The sequence below is a fragment of the Lithobates pipiens genome, unplaced genomic scaffold (assembly GCF_037356315.1).
Source record: "Lithobates pipiens isolate NorthernLeopardFrog02 unplaced genomic scaffold, aLitPip1_a1.2 Scaffold_13, whole genome shotgun sequence".
Taxonomy (NCBI): domain Eukaryota; kingdom Metazoa; phylum Chordata; class Amphibia; order Anura; family Ranidae; genus Lithobates; species Lithobates pipiens.
This window is the reverse complement of record NW_027507718.1, coordinates 204282815-204309857: the sequence shown is the minus strand read 5'-3', so window position 1 is coordinate 204309857 and position 27043 is coordinate 204282815. Positions and strand designations below refer to the sequence as shown.

The 27043-nt window shown below is 44.3% G+C and overlaps 1 protein-coding gene across 4 annotated transcripts in view; it reads left to right on the top strand.

Moving 5' to 3' along the window:
- The window catches only part of CENPC (centromere protein C), a 522895-nt gene that overhangs the window by 14083 nt on the left and 481769 nt on the right, over positions 1 to 27043 (top strand). For all 4 annotated transcript variants that reach the window (XM_077476133.1, XM_077476132.1, XM_077476131.1 and 1 more), the window contains exons 3-5: positions 5479 to 5552; positions 12586 to 12665; positions 18773 to 18833. In XM_077476133.1, coding sequence (XP_077332259.1) covers positions 5479 to 5552; positions 12586 to 12665; positions 18773 to 18833 — 215 coding nt within the window. The remainder of the gene's footprint in view (positions 1 to 5478; positions 5553 to 12585; positions 12666 to 18772; positions 18834 to 27043) is intronic.

Below are 27043 nucleotides of genomic sequence, written 5' to 3'. Positions count from 1 at the left end.
CAGCTTTGGCTGTCTTTTTTTCAGCGACCCTTGGCATCTCTCTCTAGTGAACACTTTTGTTCAAGGGGTCCGACATGTAGTTCCTCCCGTGCGTCTACGGTTACCCCCATGGGATCTGAACTTGGTGTTATAGGCACTTCAAAAACCGCCATTTGAAAATATCAGAGAAATCCCTCTATTGACTCTTTCCCAGAAAGTGGTCCTTCTAGTGGCCATTACTTCTGCCAGGAGGGTTTTGGAACTGGTGGCCTTGTCTTGCAAGTCACCCTATCTGGTTATCCACAAGGATAAGGTGGTTTTGCGTCCAAAACCTTCTTTTCTGCCGAAGGTGGTTTCGTCGTTCCACATCAATGAAGACATTGTGTTACCATCTCTGTGTCCTAAGCCGACACATCCTAAGGCGGTGGCCCTTCATGCCCTGGACGTGGTTCGGGCTCTGAGGGTGTATTTGTCTGCTATGGCTCCCTTGTTTGTTTTGGTGGCGGGTCTGAAAAAAAGGCATGGCGGTCTTGTCGCCCACCATTTCCAGGTAAATCAGATTGTAGTACAGGCCTACACCTTGAAGGGGCAGCCCCCCCCCCCCCCCTTTCCGGTCACGGCCCACTCCACAAGGACAATCGGAATGTCTTGGGCCTTCTGACATCAAGCATCTATCGCTCAAGCGTGTAAAGCGGCGACTTGGTCGTCTGTTCACTCTTTTACAAAATTCTACAAGGTAGATGTCAGTGCATCGGCTGATGCCTGTTTTGGCCGCAAAGTTTTGCAGGCGCCTGTATAATTGCAAGTGCACTTTTTTTTATTTTTTTTTTACTGTTTTTTGGTAAAAACGCAGTACCTTTTTAAGTAATGCACTGTTGCATTTGTTATCGCAGTTCTGGTGCGGTTTGGAGGTAGTGCCTCTCAGTTGAGGAGCACCCTGTTTTTTGTGGGTAAAAAAGTTTTTTGGGTTATTCCCACACACTGTCTTTTTTCTGGGTAAAGTTTCTACTAGTTCCCACATGCCATTGTGGGTGAAGTTTTATGCTGTTTTCCCACCCCTTGTTTTGGTACTGCTTGGGGACATCCCAATGGTCTAAGAGAGGAGCTGTGTCAGTCGGTGAATATGAGAGAAAATATTTTTTTTTTTGTACTCGCTGTAAAATCCTTTTCTCTGTAATTCACCGACTGACTCAGCACCCTCCCCTCCTATTTTTCTCTACGTTATACTGCTTTTTGACATACAAAAGCTGCAATGCAGGCTGTAGGGTCGTTACCTTAGGGACCGCCCCTTGGGTGGAACTAGAAAGTTCTAGTTTTATTATTATTACATGTTAATATGTTATGCCTAGTCCTCTCCTGAACGTGGTGTAACAACCCAATGGTCTAAGAGAGGAGCTGTGTCAGTCAGTGAACTACAGAGAAAAGGATTTTACGGTGAGTACAAAAAATCCTATTTTTATCTTGGGTATAGAGCTGTGTTATTTATAGACACTGATTCGGACTACTTTTTTGACAGGTGCAGCTGCTGACACCTTCTCTAAATGCACAGCAACCCAGGGTTTGTGTCATGGTTATGCAGGGATCTTCCTGTGTTTGCTTACCTTCCCTCATGTCTTCAGACTAAGAGGTCAGCCACTTCCACCTGGTGGTTTTTATAACCTCTCCTCTAAGCATGGCTCCACCCCAGGCCCTATCGGGGAGCCCTATATTAACCTGTGCACTGCAGGCCATCAGTGCTGATCAACCATTGTGTATTCCTTTGTGTGTTAGCTTCCTGTTTCCTGCCGTGTGCTCTGCTTCTGTTTTCCGTTACCGACTTTGGCGTGTCTTGACTATCCCTGTTTGCCTGTGATCCTGACCTTTTGGCGTGTACCTGACTATGCTTGTCTGCTTGTGGCCCGACCTTGGCTTTGTCCCTCACCATCCCTATCCTCCTGTTACCTACTGTGGGTGTGAGCTGGGGGACCCTGGGGGTCGCGACCTGGAGCCAGTTGCAGCCAAGTCCATCCTCACCACAAGAGGCGCTGATGAACACCTGCTGGCTCTTAGACTCTGCACCCCAGGGAAGCTTACGCTCTAACCCCAGTGGGATCTGTCCCCCGTCTGCAGCAGTCAGCCGTAGGGTCCACAACCTTGCGGTGCACTCCTGATCCCTACGGTGTGCACCTGTCACCTCGCCTCAAGGTGACCTGACAGTTTGATCAGCCATGGACCCGGCTGACGTGCCGCTTCCTGCAGATGATCCATTGCAGAGCTTAGTTTGGCGACTTGAGACCCAAGAATCGCATCAGACCCAGGTGATGCGATTCCTTCAGGATTTGGCATCCCCCGGTTCAACAACCTCAACCGCTATCTGCTGCTGCACCTATCGCATCAGTCGCAGCCACACATTCATTACAACTACCAGTTCCGGTCCGTTTCTCTGGGGACCCCAAGGCTTGCAGGGGATTCCTTAGCCAGTGCACAATTCATTTTGAACTTCAGCCCCAAAACTTCCTGTCCGATCGGGCAAAAGTCGCATATATCATATCCCTCCTGTCCGGCGAGGTGTTAGCTTGGGAACTGTATGATCCAGTGGTTTCTAGCCTGTCTGTCTGATTTCTTGAAACTTTTTCGGAATATCTTTGAGGAACCGGGTCGTGTCTCCTCAGTGGCTAGCACTCTTTTATGTCTCCGTCAAGAGTCTGCGTCTGTGGGACAGTATGCTCTTCAGTTCCGTATCCTCACAGCTGAATTGAGCTGGAATAATGAGGCCCTAGTTGCAACCTTTTTACATGGCCTCTCTGATAGAGTGAAGGATGAATTAGCAGGAAGATCCCTTCCTGCTGGTCTGGACAGTGTCATCACCTTGTGTAACCAGATCGATATTCGCTTTCAGGAGAGGGCCCTGGAAAAAAGACGCCAGCACTCCCCGTTCTTTAGGCAGTCTGAGCCCCCAGTCCCTTCTCTTCGATCCGAGGAGCACCCCCTGCCTGCTGAGGAACCTATGCAGTTGGGCTGGACTAAATTATCTCCCGAAGAACGTGCTAGGCGCAGAACTCTGGGCCTATGCCTCTACTGTGGGGCCAAAGGTCATTTCCGTGATACTTGTTCTCTTCCGGAAAAACGCTCAGGGCTAATACATCTGGAAGGTGGAGTATTAGACCCTGAAATATCACCATCACCTTCTCGTCTTCTCCTTTCCGTGTTGCTTCATGTCGGTGTTTCCTCTTTTTCGGTCTCAGCATATCTGGATTCCGGGGCCGCTGCCAATTTCATGGATTGGGAAACTGCATCCTCCATGAGACTTACCCTTTTGCTCCTTACAACGCCATTGGTGGTCTTGGCGATTGATGGCACTGTTCTCCCAGGGGGCCCTATCCGCTTCCAGACTCTTCCTGTTAAGATGTCAGTAGGGACACTCCACCAGGAGTGGGTATCCTTCCTTGTCTTACCTAAGGCTTCATCTCCTATCATATTAGGTCTTCCTTGGTTACGGCTCCATTCTCCACACGTCGACTGGTCTGCTGGTCAGATCCTCGCTTGGGGTTCCTCCTGTTCCTCTTCCTGCTTACATAAGGGTACCCCAAAAGAAACTTCCTGTTACCACCATCCCAGTATCTTCTGCTATTCCCACTTTATATAGCGATCTCTGGGACGCGTCCTGCAATAGTTGGACTGATGCACTCTCTAGGTCATGTGGTACTCTGGATGAGGAGCCCACCTATCAACCTGAGTCGATCATTCACTCCAGTTTGCATGGCCATTTACCTTTTGCCTGTCCCTCATCTCCCTTGGACGCACAGCCAGGCTAACTTGTCTGCAAGTTCCACAGTTGCTATGCCCTGTGAGGCGATTGAGATGGTCGCTACGCCTGACAATACTATTCAGCCGGCCTCTGCACCAGTTATGCCAGTCCAGTCCAGCCCATGCCCAATGAGCTTCCTGCTTCTTATTCAGGACCTTCTGTGACCTGGCCTCACCCTACTGCTACTATGTCCGTTCAAACCCGTTTAAGAGGTTCAATCCATCCTTTGGATAGAATACCTCATTCGGCCAGGAGGGGTTTTCAATCTTTTTCTCAGGGTTCTCTGCATTCTGTTTGTGTTGCAGCTATCCAGCTTGACTCTTGTGACATGTCACTTTCTAACCAACATGACCTCAGGGATCCACTGACCTCTGCCCAGTCTGGTGGTCCTGTAATGGATGCCCAGCTCATCTTTAAGGGTGTGGGGGACCCTGCTCAGACTCCTGATCTTCTCATGCCCTTACCCATTCCTAAAAAGCCTTTAGTCCTCAAGTCCTCTCGTCCTCTCCCTACCTCTGTTTCGGTCTCTGAGGATAATCTAAAATACGAGGTTAGTCAAGTTTTGGATTCCCGGCTCCGTAAAGGCATTCTTCAGTACCTCGTACTTTGGAAAGGGTTGGGTCCTGAGGAGAGGTCTTGGATCACTGCATCTGAGGACTTTTCTCCCCGAGGTTCCATCGGGAGTTTCCCTTTAAGCCTGGACCCAGGCGGGGGAGGGGGGAGTCCTCATAAGAGGGAGGGTACTGTCATGGTTATGCAGTGATCTTCCTGTGTTTGCTTACCTTCCCTCATGTCTTCAGACTGGAGGCCAGCCACTTCCACCTGGTGGTTTTTATAACCTCTCCTCTAAGCATGGCTCCACCCCAGGCCCCATCAGGGAGCCCTATATTAACCTGTTCACTGCAGGCCATCAGTGCTGATCAACCATTGTGTATTCCTTTGTGTGTTAGCTTCCTGTTTCCTGCCGTGTGCTCTGCTTCTACTTTGGCGTGCCTTGACTATCCCCCGTTTGCCTGTGATCCTGACCTTCTTGTCTGCTTCTGGCCCTGACCTTGACTTTGTCCCTCACCATCCCTATCCTCCTGTTGCCTACTGTGGGTGTGAGCTGGGGGACCCTGGGGGTCGCGACCTAGAGCCAGTTGCAGCCAAGTCCATCCTCACCACAAGAGGCGCTGGTGAACACCTGCTGGCTCTTAGACTCCGCGCCCCAGGGAATCTTACGCTCTAACCCCAGTGGGATCTGTCCCCCGTCTGCAGCAGTCAGCCGTAGGGTCCACAAACTTGCGGTGAACTCCTGATCCCTACGGTGTGCACCTGTCACCTCACCTCAAGGTGACCTGACAGTTTGATTAATCAAAGTCGACAATTGCTGTATAATGGGAGGTGGCGACCCCAGCAGCAGTGCAGAGACACTGGATGTGGGTGTGTCCTCACCCTATGTCTGGATCTAGTTATGCAGCTAGCCCAAACTATTGTGCTGATTCAACTGAAGTAGATCAAGATGACCATGGCATGTGATGTTCTGGCTATGCATGATGTTTCCTAACCATTGCGTAACACTGTATCCTCGTAGACTCTTCAGCCAAAAGCACACAGGATGGCTTGCCAGCTAATGGTCTGCATTCAGCAACAGTTGTAAGAGGGTCTAAGTGTCCTATTGCTTCATGGACAGTGTATTAATGCATATAACCTACTTTGATATTTTCTTACAGATCTGAAGGTTTACCTGAATTTCAGCCTGGGACTAATGTATTGTCTGCAATAAAGGATTATTTTCATGATACAAGTAAGTTGCATAACCAGTTAGTGCATGTAAAGGTGTACAAATTGTGTAATATGTTGTGTGATATATAGAAAATATCAGGCAATATAAACGAGAGGTTTTAAAGTATATGTATGTAATTCAACTCCTTTATTTAGGGAAGTAAAAAGCCAAAATGTTTTGGATAGAGTGAAGATTTTTTTGATTATTTTTTTTATTTTTATTTTTTTTGCTGTGTCCTGGAGGTACCACAGAAATTAAGAGGAAATCTTTTGCTGGATAGCTTCTAATAGAACTGGTATTGCCATTAGATTTCTGCTAAACTCTTCTGCTAATGACTGTGACATTTTGGATTTTCCATCACTTTCTGTCCCATTGACAGTGGTCCACAATACCAATAGAGAGGGTGCCTCTCCCCAGTATGGACACAGACCAAAGCAAAAACCTAACCGGTTTTATTTTAACCATTCCCTGCTCAATCCAAAACTTAAGTTTTCACTTTATATACTTTTTAGCATTTGAGTTTCCATGCTATACATGCCTGTTTTTTTGTTTCGTCGTAGGTTTACTGTATATAAACCAAACTGTTTTGAAAAACAGATGGTGTGGTTGGACAGCTCTCTTTGGTGTAGTACAAGCACACCTTCTATATCTTTGAAGTGCAAGCTACTGGCATTTGGCAGAAATCCAGAAAAAAACAACAAAACAAAAAAAACAAAACGAGGGCAAATCCAGACAAAATTAGCACCACATCCCTAAAGTACGAATGCACAAACAAAAGGGGACAATGGGGTCCATAAACCCCGGGACGTTAAAGGTGTTGAGTAATTTGTAGTGGATTAAATCAAATCAAAAGGAGCATGTAACATATACCATATACATTTTTTATTTATAAACAATAAAACAATGTTTAACAATTTAGGTTAAAAATAGGTTTGTGTTGTCTACTACATCCAGTATATTGCACCATACAGTACTACACAAATAATTTGTTATTGCAAGATATACCACTCGACATGTTTCACTGGGTTGAGCTTCATCAGGAGTATTACGGTACACTATATGAATGAACCAAAAATACAGACACAAACAAAATCAATCAAGGAAAAATATATACAATGGACATGATTTTATATTTATATATTTTCCAGTGAATTAGTGAGAGACTCTGCTCCCAATATAATTCTAATTAAAACAGATCCAATCATTTATTAAATACATACATTATAAATGTAATTTTAAATTGTGTATAGTATCAATTCAATAGGTCTATATAGGATCTTACCAAAAACGTGCCAAAAATTGCATTACATCTCGACCAATCAAGATACTGGCCAGAAAGTTGTGTATTAATTTGATTTCTGAATCCCCAAGCAATGATGTGCGCCTATATAAATGGACCAAAGGAAGGCTGCTAGCATAGATAATGAACCTAGAGAGACAATAAGTAATCATAGTAATGGGACATAGATTTTATGTATATATATATATCTCTCTATCTATCTATCTATCTCTCTCTATATATATATATATATATATATATATATATATATATATATATATCTATCTCAGCAAAGGCTCAAAATAGGTGTAGAGTAATAATATACTATGTATGCCTCAGTTGGTAAGTGCTGAAATTGAATCCGATAAATCCTATAATGCGGAAAAAATAATCAAACTGTAGATTGAGCCAATACCAGGACATGGAGATAAAGCTAGTCCAAAAAGGGGGGGGTCTGGAAAAAATTTAGAGAAAATATATTTTATATGCCGAACAGCAAGGCCATAAGTCGGTAATTGATGTATGTTTTAAGTCCCATGCCTTACTGAAGGTTCAGAGATAGTTAAAATAAACATACCTTGAATAGTATGAGATTAGGGCAAACAAAGCAACGGGTGGTCGATAGATACACTCTGGTATACGCCGAGAGCCCGACAGAACCATGGCGGTGAAAACACTGCACTTAAGTAGCCCTCCCAGACCGGCGGTGTTTGACGTCACCGGCGGGCTGGGGGCGCTTACAGGGATAGGCTCGCTAGAATAGCTGACCCCCTCCTTTGAGGTACGTGACGTGTATAACGTCGAACAGGGAGCCATACGCGCATGTGCTCGTTCAGCCGTCAAGCAGTGAGAGACTTCCAGGAGTGACGCATCCAGCGTCAAAACAACCCGGAAGACACGCGCGCAACGCTCATAGGGGAAAAGGGCAAAGGCAATCATAAATTTATCACTAACTCGCACCATCTTCGATACTGGAAAGTTCGGTTATCAAAACCAAGCTCTACAATAATGTGGTGCAACATAATTAATTTTGGGTAATGTAAATAATATAGATAAAACTATAAACGAGCCGGAAAACCTGTTATATGAGGCATAGGGAGAACAGAACGACTGATTTTTTCCTTCCAATCCTACTATGCCCCGGGCGCCTGTGTGGCCCTCCATCAAACGAAAGATGGATAATAGGCCCATCATGCAAAGGGATCCATCCATATCAATAAAATTAACATAAAAATTTTGTTTCATATTAGGCACATGGTATAAGGAATCTATACAAATGGGAAAAATATATATATATTTTTGAAAAATTAATTTACAAAAAACATTTTATAGATAAGATCCTATATAGACCTATTGAATTGATGATACTATACAAAATGTAAACATTTATATTTATAATGTATGTATTTAATAAATGATTGGATCTGGTTTAATTAGAATTATATTGGGAGCAGAGTCTCCCACTAATTCATTGGAACATGTATGTATAATCATGTCCGTTGTATATATTTTTCCTTGATTGATTTTGTTTTTGTGTTTGTATTTTTAGTTCATTCATATAGTGTACCGTAATACTCCTGAGGAAGCTCAACTGAGCGAAACATGTCGAGTGGTATATCTTGCAATAACAAATTATTTGTGTATTACTGTATGGTGTAATATACTGGATGTAGTAGACAATACAAACCTATTTTTAACCTAAATTGTTAAACATTGTTTTATTGTTTATAAATAAAAATTTATATTGTATATGCTCCTTTTGATTTGATTTAATCCATTACAAATTACTCAGCACCTTTTAAAGTCCCGGGGTTTATGGACCCCATTGTCCCCTTTTCTGGTTGGCAGAAATCCAGGTTCAGCATCTTGGGAAGTAATATAGTCAAAAGTGGCCACAACAGCTTTTGGTTGTGCGCAGCCTTTTCTTAAGTGAAAAATTGGTCTATTAAGTATTAAAAATGACCATTTAAATTTCTAAAGTGGGAATGCTTGTTTAAGGAGTTAGTGTTACTAAACCCACAACAGTAAAAATCAGTCTGTTTATGCAGTAAAGCATGCTTGTTATGATCACTGTGGAACCTAAAGGGTTAATCCTCTGCATTATGTAAAAAGGCCATTTGATCTTGTCTTCTCTGATCCTCCCCTTCTTCCACTGACTCCAAAACAGGTGTGGATAAGAGCGAGTCTATAGAAGCACCCTGCACATGTTAAGTTTGGTGTGTATTGCTAGAGAGGTTTTTGATCGGACATTTACCTGTCCCGAGGTGAAGCCACAAAAAGTCAGCAGCTGCAGTATTTGTAGCTGCTGACTTTTATTTATTTATTTTTTAGTCAGAACTCCGCTCTAAGAGCATGGTTTGACAGCACTACACGTGTACGTTATTGTGAGAGCTGCTGTCAGTCACAGATCATCCGTGTTGTTTATATAATTTTATTTACTTTTTACGCACTAAGCGCAATATCACGTTTACTATACATTGATAATGATGAAGGATGATAGAGCATGCTCTGCGAATGCACGAGCCGCGCTGTGCCGCTGTGACTGGCCGGGCAATCATCTGGGACCTGTGACGTGTCCCAGATGATTGCCAAGAGGGAGGGGGGAGAGGTGAACTTCCGGTGCCATGGTGCCTCGGGAGGAAGTGAGAGCTGGAACCCTCTAAAAAGAGGGTTTCCGCTCCCCCCCCAAAAATGACATGCCAAATGTGGCATGTTAGGGGGTCACCTTCCCTTAAAGCGGAAGTTTCATTTTTGGGTGGAACTCCGCTTTAATGATTAAAGTGCAAAAAATATCTAATAAATGCAATAAAGATGAAAACGTGAAAAATGAAAAAAGAAAAATTAATAGTCCAAGTGTCCCAATTTCACATCCATAAAATGAACTCAAAACGTTCTGATCCAATGTTCAATTGGTGTAGACACCCGGTGCTCCCCACAGGATAAGAGTAAGTATATCGGCTTACCAGATTTTTAGACCCTCCAGGCTCTATATGCGCATTTAGTTAGCTTTTCATACCTCACGATGGCCTCAACCGTATCCACTACCCAGCCTGCTCAATTGGATTCCACGGATGTATACCCCACTGTCAATCAGTCAAGGAAACTTCAGAGTCCGGTCACACATTCCCTATCTATCCTGTGGGGAGTTTTGAGTTCATTTTATGGATGTGGAATTGGGACACTTTGACTATTAACAATTTTTATATTTTTTTTTCATTTTTCAAGTTTTCATCTTTAGTGCATTTATTAAACCAGTTTTGCACTTTAATCATTAAGGGCATGGTTTGACAGTGCTACATGTTTTTCATTATCAATGTATGCAAGTAATGTAATCACCTGAATCTGACTTGGCATCAACCAAGTTACTGGATAGTAGAGCTGTAGTGTGAGAAGGAGAAGCAGCACAAGGAGCCAAGCAGTTAATGTGGAATTCCAGTTGAAGGGTAACTCCACTTTCGTGGACAAAAAAAATGGCAAAAAAATAAATAAAAATATATTGTAATCGAATGTTAATAAAAATTACCTCCCCCCCAAATCTGCAGCTCTGTGATTTTCTGTGGCATGCAGTGCAGTATGGCTCTCTGGAGATGTCCTGTATGTGTACAGAACACACCCACGAAACATCATTTCCTGTTTAATTGGCTCACTGATTTTTCTCAAAGGTCTGCACTAAGATAAAATGTCTTGTATCCCCTGTAACAAAATGGCATTTTTGGTAATATATACTTTTAATAGGAAATCACATCTAAAGGGATGCAAGCCCTGCAATTTTCCTCATTAAAGCTTTGGTGCAGCAGCTTTATTGATGAAGAAAACACTCCCATTAGACCCACTTTCCCACATGAAAGCAAACACAGGGATTTCTTCTGAATAACAAAAGGCAAAAATCTGCAACATTTTGTCAAAAACCTTGCAATGTACAAAGATCACCCAGAAGAGAATGTTGTTGTTTTTTTTCCTCAACAAAAGTGGCGTTTACACTTTGAATTCTTAAGAAGCCTGAGCCTCGGTTCACACAGGACGCGGCACGACTTGCAGCGCCACGACCTGCCGCGACCTGCCGCGACCTCAGCGGCGACTTGCAAAACGACTTCTGTATAGAAGTCAATGCAAGTCGCCCGAAGTCGCCGCCAAAGTAGTACAGGAACCTTTTTTCTAAGTCGGAGCGACTCGAGTCGCTCCTATTAGAACGGTTCCGTAGTACAGAACGGGGGCGACTTGTCAGGCGGCGAAGTCGCCTGGACAAGTGGCCCCTGTGTGAACCGAGCCTAAGTAGTTTGAGTGTTGCTGACCATTAGACTGATGACATCCATTGGCAGAAAAAAATACTGTGTAGGAAATCTCTGGATTGAAGGTGAATAAATGCAGCAAAAACTGGTGGTGTTTTAGCTTTTATTGGGCTAATAATTTTTTTGGCTGCTTTAACCCCTTGCCGCCGAGCGTACGCAGATATGCGTACTCGGCTTCCGGGGGTTATACCGGGATGATGCCCGCAGTTGCAGGCAACATCCCGGTACTGTTTTTCAGAGCCAGCGATTGGCTTTTCAGCCATAACCACCAATGTGGCTAAAAGCCGCTTAGCTGTTATGCTGGAGGAGCGGGAGGGGACACCCCCCCCTCCTGCCGCTCTTACCGGGGCTCCCATTCCATCGGGAGCCACAATGAACAAACCGCCGCTTCTGGCGGCTAGGGACAAACTGGAATGAAGTCGTAAGCGGCTTCATTCCAGCCTCCTAATCGTAAAAGAAAACACTTAGGCACTTTTACTTTTTACTCAATCCGGAGTGCGGCTATCCAGAGTTTTCTCCTAATCATAAACACGGAAGCGACATCACGATGTCGCTTCCGGTTTACTCGGCTGCCTATGGCAGTGAATTTAAAAAGAAAAAAAGGTATTCAGAATCGCCAAAAATGGCAGTCTGAATACTTTGAAGTGCAAAGGGGGGATTGGAGGTCTTTTAGACCCCCGATCCCTCCATAAACAGTACCTGTCACCACCTATTACTGTCACAAGGGATGTTTACATTTAAAAAAAACAAAAAGCAATTTATTCATTTTAAAATAAATAAGAATTTTTTTTAAAGCGCCCCTGTCGCCGCGAGCTTGCGCAGCAAAGAAAATGCATATGGAAGTTGCGCTCGCATATGTAAAAGGTGTTCAAATCACAATAACACAATAATCACATGTAAGGTATCGCCGCGATCATCAGAGCGAGAGCAATAATTCTTGCACTAGACCTCTGTAACCCTAACCTGGCAACCGGAATTTTTTTTTTTAAAACTTCGCCTATTGTGATTTTTAGATGCCGTAGTTTGTCATCATTCCACGAGTGCGTGCAATTATAAAGCGTGGCATGTTTGGTATCTATTTACTCGGCGTACCATCATCTTTCACATTATACAAAAAAATTTGGCTAATTTTACTGTTTAGTTTTTTATAAATTCATGAAAGTGTCCCTTTTCCCAAAAAGTTGCGTTTAAAACACCACTGCACAAATACTGTGTGACATAAAATATTGCAACAATCACCATTTTATTCTCTAGATTCTCTGCAAAAAAAAAAAAAATATATAATGTTTGGGGGTTCCAAGTAATTTACTAGCAAAAAATACGGATTTTAACTTGTAAACACCAAATGTCAAAAGTTGGCTTAGCCATGAAAGTGTTAATACATTCATTGATTCATTACGTACGCAAATTTTTTTATATAAAACAGATTGCAATATATTGATATAAAGTAGGATCATTTGCATAATTCTAACGTTTTCATCTGTAGGTGGTGAAGAATCGCCTGGTAGTAGGTCATCATTTTTTGCAGACAGTGAAACAAATATTAACATTCCAGGAAGTATGATGGTAAGACAAAATGTGTGTGTGTGTTGTGTAAAATGTATGTTTTTGAGTGCGTAATATAGCTGTTAGAATACTGGATGCCAGACAATGTGCTCAAATGTGTGTTTTTCTTAGTTTTTTTTTTTTTTTTTTTGTTTTTTTTTTCTGAGCATATTGGGAGGAGAAAGTATAGCGGCCAAATGATTGCACTACACTGCAGGAGCATTTCTTTAATCGTACATCATGGGACACAGAGCCATAGTAATTACTATGTGGGTTAGAGTCCACCTCCAGGTGCTGGACACTGGCACACCCTAAACAGGAAGTTGCCTCCCTATATAACTCCTCCCACTACTGGGAGTATCTGTTTTTTCGCCACTGTCTAAGGTGTTGGTCACGAGTGAAGATGTGCTGTGCTCCTCTGGAGCAATACTTGCTGGGGCTAGCTATGCAGCTGGATCCATTCAAAGTGTCTTTTAGGCCGAATTGAATGGTACCTGGGACTCTTGTCTGAAGAAACGAGATTTTGCCTGTAAAAGCTTTTCTTTTTAGAGAGCTGGACCCTAGGATCCAGTACTTTTGGTATTAAGGCCATAAAGTTTTACTGGCGGAGGTGCTTTTTAAAGGTCCAGGATTGTGGGTTCCCCGAGGGTCCCCGGTTCCTGAAGGTTTGTTAACGGAACCCACTGTGAAGGGTGAAGATTGGGTCTGTTGGTTTTACCACAGAAAACCCTGCGGCAGGAAAGGTGAGTGGAGTTTTTCTAAGAAATTTTTACATTTTCTTATGCAATGTCTCCTTTAAAGTAAATGTTGTCATGCGTAAGTGTCATCACTGGGGGCTGTATGGAGCACTTACCGTCTCATGCTTTGCTCAGAGATCACGCTGTGTCACAGAAGCAGCAGGTTTTTTTTTTCCCTCCGTTGGGGATTTTGCTTCCTCCAGACACCCCCACCTGAGCTCCCCTCTTCAAGAGGCTGAGTATAAAGGAGAACTAAAAACGATCGCCAATTCCAATTTTTCACCTCCCCTACACGGCTTCCAGGTCTCCTCCACGCCATCCTTCCCTCACTCGGCCGATCCCGTCTGATTGGAGGCCCCTGCTTGCGTGGGAAAACTTAATTTTTTTTAAAAGAAAGGGTGGGGGCGGGGCTTAGCATTGTGTTGGCGTCCTCCAATGCAGCAGTGTGTTTAACCACTTGCTTACTGGGCACTTAAACACCCTTCCTGCCCAGACCAATTTTCAGCTTTCGGTGCTCTCACACTTTGAATGACAATTACTCAGTCATGCAATACTGTACCCAAATTAATTTTTTGTCCTTTTTTTCCCCACAAATAGAGCTTTCTTTTGGTGGTATTTGATCACCACTGTGGTTTTTATTTTTTGCGCTATAAATGAAAAAAGACCGATTTTTTTTTAAAAAAAAAAGCATATTTCTTTGTTTCTGTGACAGAATTATGCAAATTATTAATTTTTCTTCATAAATTTTGGCCACAATTTATACTGCTACATATCTTTGGTAAAAATAACCCAAATTAGTGGATATTATTTGGTCTTTGTTAAAGTTAGAGAGTCTACAAGCTGTAGTGCGAATCGCACAATCTCGCTTCTTGTGACCCGAACAAGTCAGGAAAGTACAAATACCCCCCAAATGACCCCTTTTTTGGAAAGTAGACATTCCAAGGTATTTAGTAAGAGGCATAGTGAGCTTTTTGATGTTGTCATTTTTTCCCCACAATTCTTTGCAAAATTAAGATTTTTCATTTTTTTTCTCCACAAAATTGTCATTGTAATAGGGTATTTCTCTCACATGACATGTGTATACCACAAATGACACCCCCCAAAAAATTCTGCTACTCCTCCTGAGTATTACAATACCACATGTGTGGGACTGTTTCACAGCCTGGCCACATAGAGAGGCCCAACATGCAGGTAGCGCCATCATGTGTTCTAGGAACATAAATTGCACATCTAACTTGTTGACTATTTATTACACTTTTGAAGCACCAGGACAGTGACACGTGACACTGATGACAGATGGCACTGATACGTGGCAATGATGACACTTATACGTGGCACTGATGACAGATGGCACCAATACGTGGCACTGATGACAGATGGCACCAATACGTGCCACTGATGACAGATGGCACCAATACGTGGCACTAATACGTGGCACTGGTGACACTAATACGTGGCACTGATGACAGATGGCACTAATACGTGCCGCCGATGACAGATGGCACTAATACATGGCACCGATGACGTGTGACACTGATGACAGATGGCGCTGATACGTGGCATTGATGACACGTGACACTGATGACAGATGGCACGTGACACTGATACGTGGCACTGATGACAAATGACACTGATACGTGGCACTGATGACAGATGGCACTAATACGTGGCACTGATGACAGATGGCACTAATACGTGGCACTATGTGGCACCGATGGCACTATGTGGCACTGATGACAGATGGCACTTATACGTGGCACTGATGACAAATGGCACTGGGGGCAGGTGGCACTGGGGCAGGATGGCACTGCTGGGGGAGGATGGATGGCACTTTTTTTATTTTTTTTTATTTTTTTTTAATCAAAGCAAAGCAGAACGGCTGCCGCTGCAGCTGTTCATCTCTCCCCTCTCACACTCTGTCTGTGTGAGGAGGGAGAGCGGCGCTGAGAGATGATCTCTGTCTCTGACGCCCCTGTGATTGGCCGTTTTACAGCGATCTGTGTTTGCCTGTCCCCAGGGGACACGGCGAACACAGAACTTCCGCGATGCGCGCCCGCGGCGGCGCGCATTGCGGAAGTAAACATTAGGGCGTCCAGGGACGGCCTCCCGGACGAATGCGCCTGCTCTACGGCCGTCATTCGGCTATAGGGCGGGCGCGAGGTGGTTAAAAAAAAAAAAAATACATTTATGCTGGCTGCAAAATTGTCGGAGAGTCATGAGAGCAAAGAAAAGCATTAAAGAGGTTTTGGTGATGCAGGCATTTCCTATTTGCTTCAGGTTGAGCATTAATGGCGACAGTGGCTGGCTATTGCTCAAGCAGTGGATGCAATTTCTTCTGGTAGTGCCTCTGCTTTGTGCATCGGGCTATTGGCAGAAGGGGGGATTGAAACCCCCCCCAAAAAAGAGCTAAAAGGGTCTCCCTCAAGCTCTGGAAAGCCTACTCATCTCTACAAATGACATCCTCCCCTGAGTCAGAGTGAGCATCGGGGCCATGAAATGTCTGCAACTGTTTTTAACACCGCAGCCCCTGCTTTTATTTTATGACATTTAAAAAAAAAAAAAGTTTAGCAACTTTAATCGCATCCCAGTGTGGATCAAAATGCAAAAGGTTTTCTTCCATTGCACAGGACCCTCAAACTGAGGAACTAGGGGCAGGAGAAGACTAATTCCCTCAGGGGGCCATGGTGAGGCTGATGAGTCCTCTTCTGAAGTGTCAAATGCAGGAGAATCAGCTGTTCCAATCTTAAGATTGGTGGTGCAATTTCTTGCTGAATGATCGCTCCACATTTTTGTAGCCTTATCTGAATGTTTGGGTTCACTAAAGCCTCCTCAAGCTGTGCATGCCTTTTCCTGTCCATTCATTGCTGAAAGTTTTTTTTTTGTATCTGGAGGATCACCCAGATGAGCATTATTCTCCTTTCATAAAAGTTTTCACACTTAATCCTAATGTGGAGAAAATTCACTAAGTAGGGTATACCAGCAATTAACGCTGCCATATCCTCTGTGAATACGTTTGACCTTTCCGGCAGACAATGCTTAAATGCTTAGGGATCCAAAGGATAAAATGGTGGAATGGTGGAATTCCTATTGAGAAAAAAGCCTGTGCTGAAGTAATTGCTTAATCATTGAGAGACCAATTTAAACAGGTGTTCAAGGTTATCCTGCTTTTTTTTTTTTTATATGGAGTCAATTCAGATCAGTTATCTCCATCCTACAAGGAAGAGAACTTCTGGCGTCAATCGACATCAAAGATGCATACCTCCATATGCCTATTTCCTCACTCACTAGTGATATCTACTTTTCAAAGTGGAAAATTTCCCGCCCGCCGACAGGCCGAGCCAGGTACCGCATGGAAGGTTTGGAAGCCTCGAGCCCGGGCTCCCCTCAGGGTAATTTTCAGGTCCAGCTACTGCACCTTGAGTGTTTACAAAGGTTCTGGCTCCTCTTCTAGCCATATTAAGGGCCCAAGGTATAACAATTATGTTTTCGTTGACAGTGCATCACCAAGCCTCCATGGCTCAATTCTGCAAGGCCGCAACTTCTTCAATCCATACATTTACCAGATTCTATCTGGTGGATGTAAAAAGACATGAGGATATTGCGTTTTGGGCGCAGTGTACTGCAGGCAGCAGTATAAATCCTCTGATCTCATGGTGCCCTACTTTGGTTGCGTCTCCCTCCCCTCACTTGGCATTGCTCTGGGACATCCCACATAGTAATTACTATGGCTCTGTGTCCTGTGATGTACAATTAAAGAAAATAGGATTTTTATAACAGCTTACCGTTAAAATCCTTTTCTTTTGAAGTACATCATGGGACACAAAGGTCCTGCCCTTCATCTAGTATACACGTGTATTGCTTTGCTACAAAACTGAGATAATCCCAGTAGTGGAAGGGGTTATATAGGGAGGCAACTTCTTGTTTAGCGTGTGCCAGTGTCCAGCACCTGGAGGTGGACTATAACCCACATAGTAATTACCAATGGCTCTGTGTCCCGTGATGTAAGAAGAAGAAAAAGGATCTTGCAGGTAAGCTGTTATAAAAATCCTATTTTTACCATGCTGGTCGGGAACTATTAAAACTACTTTCGGAGGTTACATGGTAGCTATTGGTTCTTATCCTGAGTTTTGCACTATACTAAATTATTTTAAACTAGAAAATACACTCTCTGAACTAACGTGCTTAATTTTTGCATCAGCTAACACTATGCAGTATTTTAACTGCTTGCCGACTGCCTCACGCTGATATACGTCGGCAGAAGGGCTCGTACAGGCAAACTAACGTACCTGTACGTGGCCCTTTTAAGAGGCGGTCAGCGGGTGCACCTGCTGCAAGCTCCATGAGGCGGGTCCTGCAGACCCCATCGCCGTGGGGATACCCGCGATTGCCTCACATAGAGGAAGAATGGGGAGATGCTAATGTAAACAAGCATCTTTCCGTTCTGCCTAGTGACAGTGTCACTGATCTCTGCTCCCTGTGATCAGGAGCAGAGATCAGTGACGTGTCACACGTAGCCACGCCCCCCCCCACACACACTTAGAAACACTTCCCAGGGCACACTTAACCCATACACTACCCCTAGTGGTTAACCCCTTCACTGCCAGTGTCATTTTCACAGGAATCACTGTGTTTGTATAGCACTGATTGCTGTATAAATGACAGTGGTCCCAAAAATGTGTCAAAAATTTCGCAGTCACAAAAAAAAAATCACTGATTGCTGCCATTGCTAGTAAAAAAACAAAAAATGGCATAAAACTATCCCCTCTATTGTATACGCTATAACTTTTGTGTGTTTTATCCCCTCCCCCCCCAAAAAAAAAATATGTAGAAGAATATGTATCGGCCTAAACTGAGGGGGAAAAAAAATTTGGGGAATTTTTGGGGGGATATTTATTATAGCAAAATGTAAAAGAAAAAAAAAAACTTCCCAAAATTGTCGCTCTTTTTGTTGATAGTGCAAAAAATTTAAACCGCAGGGGTGATCAAATACCACCAAAAGAAAGCTCTATTTGTGGGGAAAAAAAGGACGTAAATTTTGTTTTAAAGCCACGTTGCACGACCACGCAATTGTCAGTTAAAGCAACACAGTGCCGAAACGCAAAAAGTGTTGTGATCAAGGAGGGGGTAAATTTTTCCGGGGCTGAAGTGGTTAAGAAAACACAGGAGAGTGTCATGTTGTGCTGCAGGAAGTACACTCTAAAGAGTAGCCGTAAAAATGTGATTCAGAGAAGAATGTCAAACTCGGGATCATATAGGAGTGTAAAAACCTTAATGAGAAGCCCAATATTAAAGAAATTGTACTATCATTAAATTTAGCCTAGCAAGCCATACTAGTGGTTGTATCATAAACATTTTCCAATCATCATACATACTTTTTACTTTTTTGTTTAGAAAAGAACAGCTTCTTCAACAAATCCACGGATTTCTAAATTGAATCGGCCCTACTCTACAGGTAGGTAATTATAAAGTCCACATTTTCTCTTGATGCACTGTCCCAATTAATTGAGGATTGCCAATAAGGGCTTGATGTCTTGTTATAATGCTCAGTATATAAAATGGTTAATTTTTAGTGTAATTTTCCATAAAATACAGCTTCTTTTAAGGGATTGTAAATGCTGTGTTTTTTTTATTTAAATAAGTGGGTGGAATTTCACTTCTTGTTCCCCCTCTTCTTGGTGTGCAACAATAGGAAGCCACTTCCTATCATGGCACACATGGGGGGCTTCATTCCAAGCCACGCTGCCTGCGCCCATAGACAGACAGCGCAGATTGGAACCCGCCCCTGCTTCCGACTCCCTCGTCAAAGGATTTGACTGATAGTGGGAGTTAGTGGGCTTTGTTTGTGACACTTTCCATGTCTGTAGTGATTTGGTCACCTCTGGCTACCTGTCGCTCTTATCCGCACCAGCTGCTTGAGTGTTTGAGTACAGAAAGCCTTGCCTCGCTTTGGGCTTGTTTTGTGCAACATGTCTGGAATAATACACAAGTACAGTCCTGCAACTTCAGGTGGCCTCAGCCCATATTCCTCATTGTTGGTAGGAGCTTTTATTTTTTGGTTCACCCAAAACGGACCTAATCCTGTATTAATGATCCTATTTCTTTAGATTTGCACTTCCTGTTGCCATCTACAGTTCCTTTTAAATTTGGCTTTCAATAGCCACTTTGTTTGTTTTTTGCTTTTTTTTTTTTTTTACTAGTCTGTACACAATTTTGAACAAATGTCAAGAGCAGGGGTCTCCAAACTTTCTAAACAAAGGCCCAGTTTATTTTCCTTCAAACTGTAGAGAGGCCATACTGTTGCCAGCAGGAGTGGAAATTTTTCCTGGCATCAGTTGGAGTAAACCTCACATTTGGTATTAGGTGGAGGAATAGTTCCCCATCGTTGGTATCATTGGAAAGGAATAGTGACCTGTTGCTGGTGTCATTGGCAGAAATGGTACCACATTGTCAGTTGGCAAAATGTCTCTTCTCAGTGGTAGGAATAGTGTCCAAGGGCAGGATAAAGGCCAAGCAAAGGGCCGCATCCGATCGCTAGGTCGCAGTTTGATGACTAGTGATGGACAAACTTCCGACGGGATGTTTCGCGAACACGGACGCGGCCGATAGTTCGCGAACCGTAACGTTCGCGGCGGGCCCCATTGACTTCAATGGGAGGCGAACTTTGCAAACCTACAGGTCAAATTTGCAGCCACAAATTAATTACTAGCTGTGCAAACGTAGTCCCACCACATGGCCAATGACATAACACATGTATGAGGTGAATCTGGGATCGACAACTACAAGCATTCTTTTTTTATATGTGAAATTCTTGTGACAGTTCAGGACTGTGGAGCGCATGAAGGCAATGGAGGAGAGGGAAGGTCAAGGTAGGCAAAGAAGAGGGTGCAGGAGATGATCACCAGCACCGTGATATAGAGCACTGACACCTGCACCGTGATATAGAGTGATCTGACACCAGCACCGTGATATAGAGTGATCTGACACCAGCACTGTGATATAGAGTGATCTGACACCAGCACTGTGATATAGAGTGATCTGACACCTGCACCGTGATATAGAGTGATCTGACACCTGCACCGTGATATAGAGTGATCTGACACCTGCACCGTGATATAGAGTGATCTGACACCTGCACCGTGATATAGAGTGATCTGACACCTGCACCGTGATATAGAGTGATCTGACACCTGCACCGTGATATAGAGTGATCTGACACCTGCACCGTGATATAGAGTGATCTGACACCTGCACCGTGATATAGAGTGATCTGACACCTGCACCGTGATATAGAGTGATCTGACACCTGCACCGGGATATAGAGTGATCTGACACCTGCACCGTGATATAGAGTGATCTGACACCTGCACCGTGATATAGAGTGATCTGACACCTGCACCGTGATATAGAGTGACCTGACACCTGCACCGTGATATAGAGTGACCTGACACCTGCACCGTGATATAGAGTGATCTGACACCTGCAGCACCGTGATATAGAGCACTGACAGCAGCAGCATCGTGATATAGAGCACTGACAGCAGCAGCATCGTGATAGAGAGCACTGACAGCAGCAGCAGCGTGATAGAGAGCACTGGCAGCAGCAGCGTGATAGAGAGCACTGGCAGCAGCAGCAGCGTGATAGAGAGCACTGACAGCAGCAGCAGCGTGATAGAGAGCACTGACAGCAGCAGCAGCGTGATAGAGAGCACTGACAGCAGCAGCAGCGTGATAGAGAGCACTGACAGCAGCAGCAGCGTGATAGAGAGCACTGACAGCAGCAGCAGCGTGATAGAGAGCACTGACAGCAGCAGCAGCGTGATAGAGAGCACTGACAGCAGCAGCAGCGTGATAGAGAGCACTGACAGCAGCAGCAGCGTGATAGAGAGCACTGACAGCAGCAGCAGCGTGATAGAGAGCACTGACAGCAGCGTGATAGAGAGCACTGACATCAGCAGCAGCGTGATAGAGAGCACTGACATCAGCAGCAGCGTGATAGAGAGCACTGACATCAGCAGCAGCGTGATAGAGAGCACTGACAGCAGCAGCAGCGTGATAGAGAGCACTGACAGCAGCAGCAGCGTGATAGAGAGCACTGACAGCAGCAGCAGCAGCGTGATAGAGAGCACTGACAGCAGCAGCAGCAGCGTGATGGAGTGATCTGACAGCAGCAGCAGCAGCGTGATGGAGTGATCTGACAGCAGCAGCAGCAGCGTGATGGAGTGATCTGACAGCAGCAGCAGCAGCGTGATGGAGTGATCTGACAGCAGCAGCAGCAGCGTGATGGAGTGATCTGACAGCAGCAGCAGCAGCGTGATGGAGTGATCTGACAGCAGCAGCAGCAGCGTGATGGAGTGATCTGACAGCAGCAGCAGCAGCGTGATGGAGTGATCTGACAGCAGCAGCAGCAGCGTGATGGAGTGATCTGACAGCAGCAGCAGCAGCGTGATGGAGTGATCTGACAGCAGCAGCAGCAGCGTGATGGAGTGATCTGACAGCAGCAGCAGCAGCGTGATGGAGTGATCTGACAGCAGCAGCAGCAGCGTGATGGAGTGATCTGACAGCAGCAGCAGCAGCGTGATGGAGTGATCTGACAGCAGCAGCAGCAGCGTGATAAACGGCACTGACACCTGCACCGTAAGCAGCCCCAGGAGTTAGCATAGCACAGGGATGGTGGGAGCCCCTCATAATATGCACAGCAGAGGTACAGCCCCAGGAGGACCCTCAACCCTATATACTCTAGTACGCTATACCTTACCAGTCCTTAGAAGGACCTTTGTGGAACTAGTAGGTTGTGATTAGCAGACTGTACCTCACTCAACCCTATATACTGTAGTACACTATACCTTACCAGTCCTTAGAAGGACCTATGTGGAACTAGTAGGTTGTGATTAGCAGACTACCTCAGTCCCTATACTGATAAAGGACTGCTGCAGAATAGGGCAGCAGTCAGCAATAGTGCACCTCAACCCTATATATTATGGACCTATACTAGTCCTTAAGGATTAGCAGACTGTACCTCACTCAACCCTATATACTGTATTACACTATACCTTACCAGTCCTTATAAGGACCTTTGTGCAACTAGTAGGTTGTCATTAGCAGACTGTACCTCAGTCCCTATACTCATAAAGGACTACTGCAGCAGAAGGGCAGCAGTCAAGTATAATATTCTTTCTATATAAGGAAGAAGGAATATTATAAGTGTACAAGCCTATTACCATACCAGTCCTGAAAAGAACCTTTGTGGACCTAATAGTAACAGCTACTGATTAAACTGACTGTCCCTCACTGCCACACACAGCTTCCTGTCTGTCCCTATTTAAACTGACAAAACACAGGCTGCTGCAACAATAACTTGAATAGCACTCAAAACTATATCCTGTACTACTTTTACCATACCAGTCCTGAAAAGGACTTTTGTGGACCTAATAGTAACAGCTAATGATTAAACTGACTGTCCCTGCTGCACACAGCGTCCTGTCCATCTCTCAGCACTGACAAAAGACAGGCTGCTGCAACAATGACTTGAATAGCAGTGCCTCAAACCTATATCCTGACCTGAACTACACCTATACCATACCAGTCCTTAAAAGAACTTTTGTGGACCTAATAGCTAGCGATTTGGGTCACTGCAGTCTCTCCCTGCTCCACACAGCAACCTCTCCCTATAGTGACATACGAAAGAATGTCAAATGGCCGCCGGATCAGGTCTATTTATAAGTTAGGGGGAATGTCCAAGTGTCCATGTGCTGTAATGTCTCAATTGGCTGTCCTGTACCCCATGATGGATGTGTCACCATAGGTCAAAGTTCTTTTACACAGTAAACACGTAAGTCCGCTGGGCGAACAGCGGCAATAGTCCGCCGATAAGGCGGACCGCGAACAACCGAAAGTCGCCGCGAACCGACTGCCCGGCGAACCGTTCGGCCTTCCCTATTGATGACCACTATTCTAGAGTGCTGTGTTATAGCTGTGATGTTCACTTGCAAGCATGTAAGCTTGTATCTTGCATGGGCATAATGTCTGTCCATGTTCATAGGACGCTTTGGCTTTATGCTTGGCACACTGAGGATTCCTTTAAAGGAGCATTTAATTTATTCACCTTTTAAGGGTAGCTGTCTCTGTGGTTCTGTCCTTGGCAGTATCATTCCCGTTACCTCTGTTAATCAGAGTGTACACCTACCTCGGTGGTGAAGGTCTGCAGATGGAGTGAAACAACCACATTCACAGTCTACTTCCTACTCAAACGGTGGATCTCAAACCTAAAATCCTCTGTATATTCTGCTCAACCTCTTACATGAAGGTACATTTCACTTCACTTCACACAGAATCACTTATCCTATGGTGGACATAGCCTATCCTTGGCTGCACAAAATAGCAAGGCAAGGATTGAATAGCAAGGCAAGGATTACAAAACATAAATGTGCACAGCCAAATAAATAACAGATTTGTTTTGTGTTCAAAAAATTAAAACAAAAACCTTAAAAAGCATGCACTTTAAAAAAACATTAACCATTTGCCAACTGCCCAATAGCAGTACAGAAGACATGGATATTGTGTTTCTGTGAAGCAGAAACACTGATCCATGTCTTCCAGTAGTAAAAGCACCTCCCTCACAGTAGTAAAATACTAAGCTAGGCACGCGGTTAACCCCTTTTCTGCCTGTTTTATTAGTACAGTGTATAGTTTTAGCACTGATCACTGTAATGATGTCACTGGTTCCCAAAAAAGTGTCAGGTGTCCAATTTGTTTGCCGCTATAAGTTGCTGATCGCCAGCATTACTAGTAAAATAAATAAATAAAATAAAAAATCCTATAGTTAATATACACTTTATTTTTATTTACCAAAAATATGCAGCAGAATGCATATTGGCCTAAATTGACGAAGAAATTTGATTTCTTCTTCTTTTTTGATTTTTTTTGTTTTTATAGTGCAAAAAAAAAAAAAAAAAAAAAAAAAAAAATATATATATATATATATATATATATATATATATATATATATATATATATATATATATATATATATATATATATATATATATATATATATATATATATATATATATTGTGTGTGATCAAATGCTACCAAAAGTAAGCTCTGTCTGTGGGGAAAAAGGACCAACATTTTATTTGGGTATAGTGTCACACGATCGCGGAATTGTCAAAGTACATTTTGAAGAAAAAAAAAAAAGGTTTTCTTAGCTTGTCAGGAAATTGTGTAAAGAAGTAATTTTTCCCCTTCAATGATGCGCACTGAGAAGGCGGCACTGATGGACTGCACTGATGAGGTGGTACTGATGGGAATTGGACAGCACTGATGAACAGGCACTGGTGGGGACTAAAAGGCAGCACTGACTGGGCACTGGTTGGTGGCACTTCTGGGCCTTTACTGTAATCGGGTCACTGATGATTAGTGCCCTGATTACATGACCAGTTCTTCCCTGCAAGGAGTTGCAACCGATCGTCTCTCCTCGCCGCACACTCTGTCAGTGTGAGGCGATGAGAGCCGATTACCTGCATTTCCTGTAGTTACATGTGACTGGCTGTGATTGGACACAGCCGATCACACGGATAATCACTTTGGCTCTCACACCTGTTTTATCCCCTATGGACCAGACCATTTTTCACATTTCTGCTATGTGTCTGTTCATGAGTCTATAACTTTGTATTTACTTATGATAAAGAATTGATGCATATAGTTTGTGACCCTAAAGTCCTCTGAGAATTGTCATTTTTTTTTCCCCTTAAGATGCAAATAAAGTAAAAATCTTTTTTTTTTTTCATCAGTAATATTTTGAACACGTACCATTAATATGAGGAAAACATACATTTTATGCTGCTGCTTCTTCTATTTACTGCAACATTATAATACATTTTTTGGTACAAAGCATGTTAAAGTTATTCACCAAAGAAATCTTTTTTTTTTTTTTTTTTTGCATACATTTCATTTTTCTCATACATCAGTAATTTATAGTTCTTACTGATTTTTAATATAAGACAGATATACCCTAAACCACATATTTTTAGCAGTAAATCCTTAACGATAACAATGTATATATGTGCTTTATAAAAAATGTTTCTTTTACATTCACCGACTGACACAGCTCCTTTCTTAGACCATCGGGTTGTTATGCCACCTTCAGGAGAGGACTAGACAGAACATGTTAAAATGTTATAATAAAACTAGAAATTTCTAGTTCCGCCCAAGGGATGGTCCCTTAGGTAATAACCCTTCAGCCTGCTACTGCAACCTCAGTTTTTTTTTTCTGCCTAGTGAAGAAGGACCTAGGAACCCTGCGGGCCCATCGTTCCGTGGATTTTTCTTCAGAAGTTTTGCTTTTTGCACAAGATTAAAGATCCTGTGATCTGCTATCAACAGCCGGCTGGGTGACAAGCTGGATACCTTTATCCTTGTAGTCTCCCCAGCCTGGTCAGCGGGCGTGTGCAGACCAGAGCTCTGTACTGGGTTGGCCACGACATACCCCCAGCTCCAGGAGCGGCCAGTGGGCGTGGTTCCCCCAGGACACACATATGACCAGGCTACTGATGTGTGCGTCACAGTGTGCTGGACCAGCAGCCACCCCATACTCGTCGGAGAGTGGGTCTGTGATGGAATGTCTCCCAGCTCTTCAGGACTGGGAAATACATCTCTCCCTGCCACAGTGGGGCTGAGCAGCTGGGCGTTCCCTGGGAGGTCGATTTGGGGGTCCCTCGCCTCCCTCTCCTCTCCCTATTCCCCCCCCCCTTCCCTGTGGGGGATGCTGCAGGGGCTGCTGAGCGGTGTGTGTGCGCCATAAACAGGGGCTGTCCGGGGGGGGGGGCTCTTACCTGGGGGGGGGGGGCTGCGCTGGATAGCTGTGCGCCCTGGATGTGTGTAGGTCTCTCCCCTGAGTTGTCTGGAGGCTGTGTCTGCTGATTGCTGTAGAGCTGTTTTACTGCCATTTCTCTTCCTGTCTTTTCACTGTTCTTCATTGCATACAGTGCTCGGCAGCCATTTTTGTTGTGACCAGGGAGCAGTTTGCTCTGTCTCCATTTTCCTGTAGTCCGGCGGCCATTTTCCCTGTGATTATGTCCTTTTATACAGGACGCCCAACAGCCATGTTGTTGAAGCCTGAACACGTTTTTCAGCTTCAGCGCTATTCAGAACAGCTCAGCACAGCGCGGTTTGGTCTCTTATGCATATGGGAGATGACACAGACACACTTAGCTGGACGGCGCAGAACTCTGTCAGGGTGGTGAGTCCTGCGGGAGGAGCCCCTCAGCTAGCAGCAGTTAGGAGGGTGGGACCATCACTGTCCTAAGTCCCCAACAGGGGGCAGACAGGCTAGGTTCAGCATGGCTTCAGAAACTGGTGTTTCTTCCTCCGAAATCCAGGCAATTGCAACCGGTTCGCCTGCAGACAGTGCAGTGCTTCTAGACGCTTTGTCGGTGGTCCTTATTTCGTTTGTTGCCAAGATGGATATGGTACGTGGGTGCAAAGGTGGTAAAAAACGGCCCATGCCCCCCGTCCTCCGGGGAGAGCTCTGACGCAGACTCGGGCCCTGCTGAGGCTGGCGACCCCTGTTCTGTCATTTCAGATGACGCTGACCAGGGCTGTTTGGACAGTGAGGATGATTCCCCGTCTGGGTCCGTGCGAGATAAAGCGCTTGTTGGAGCACTT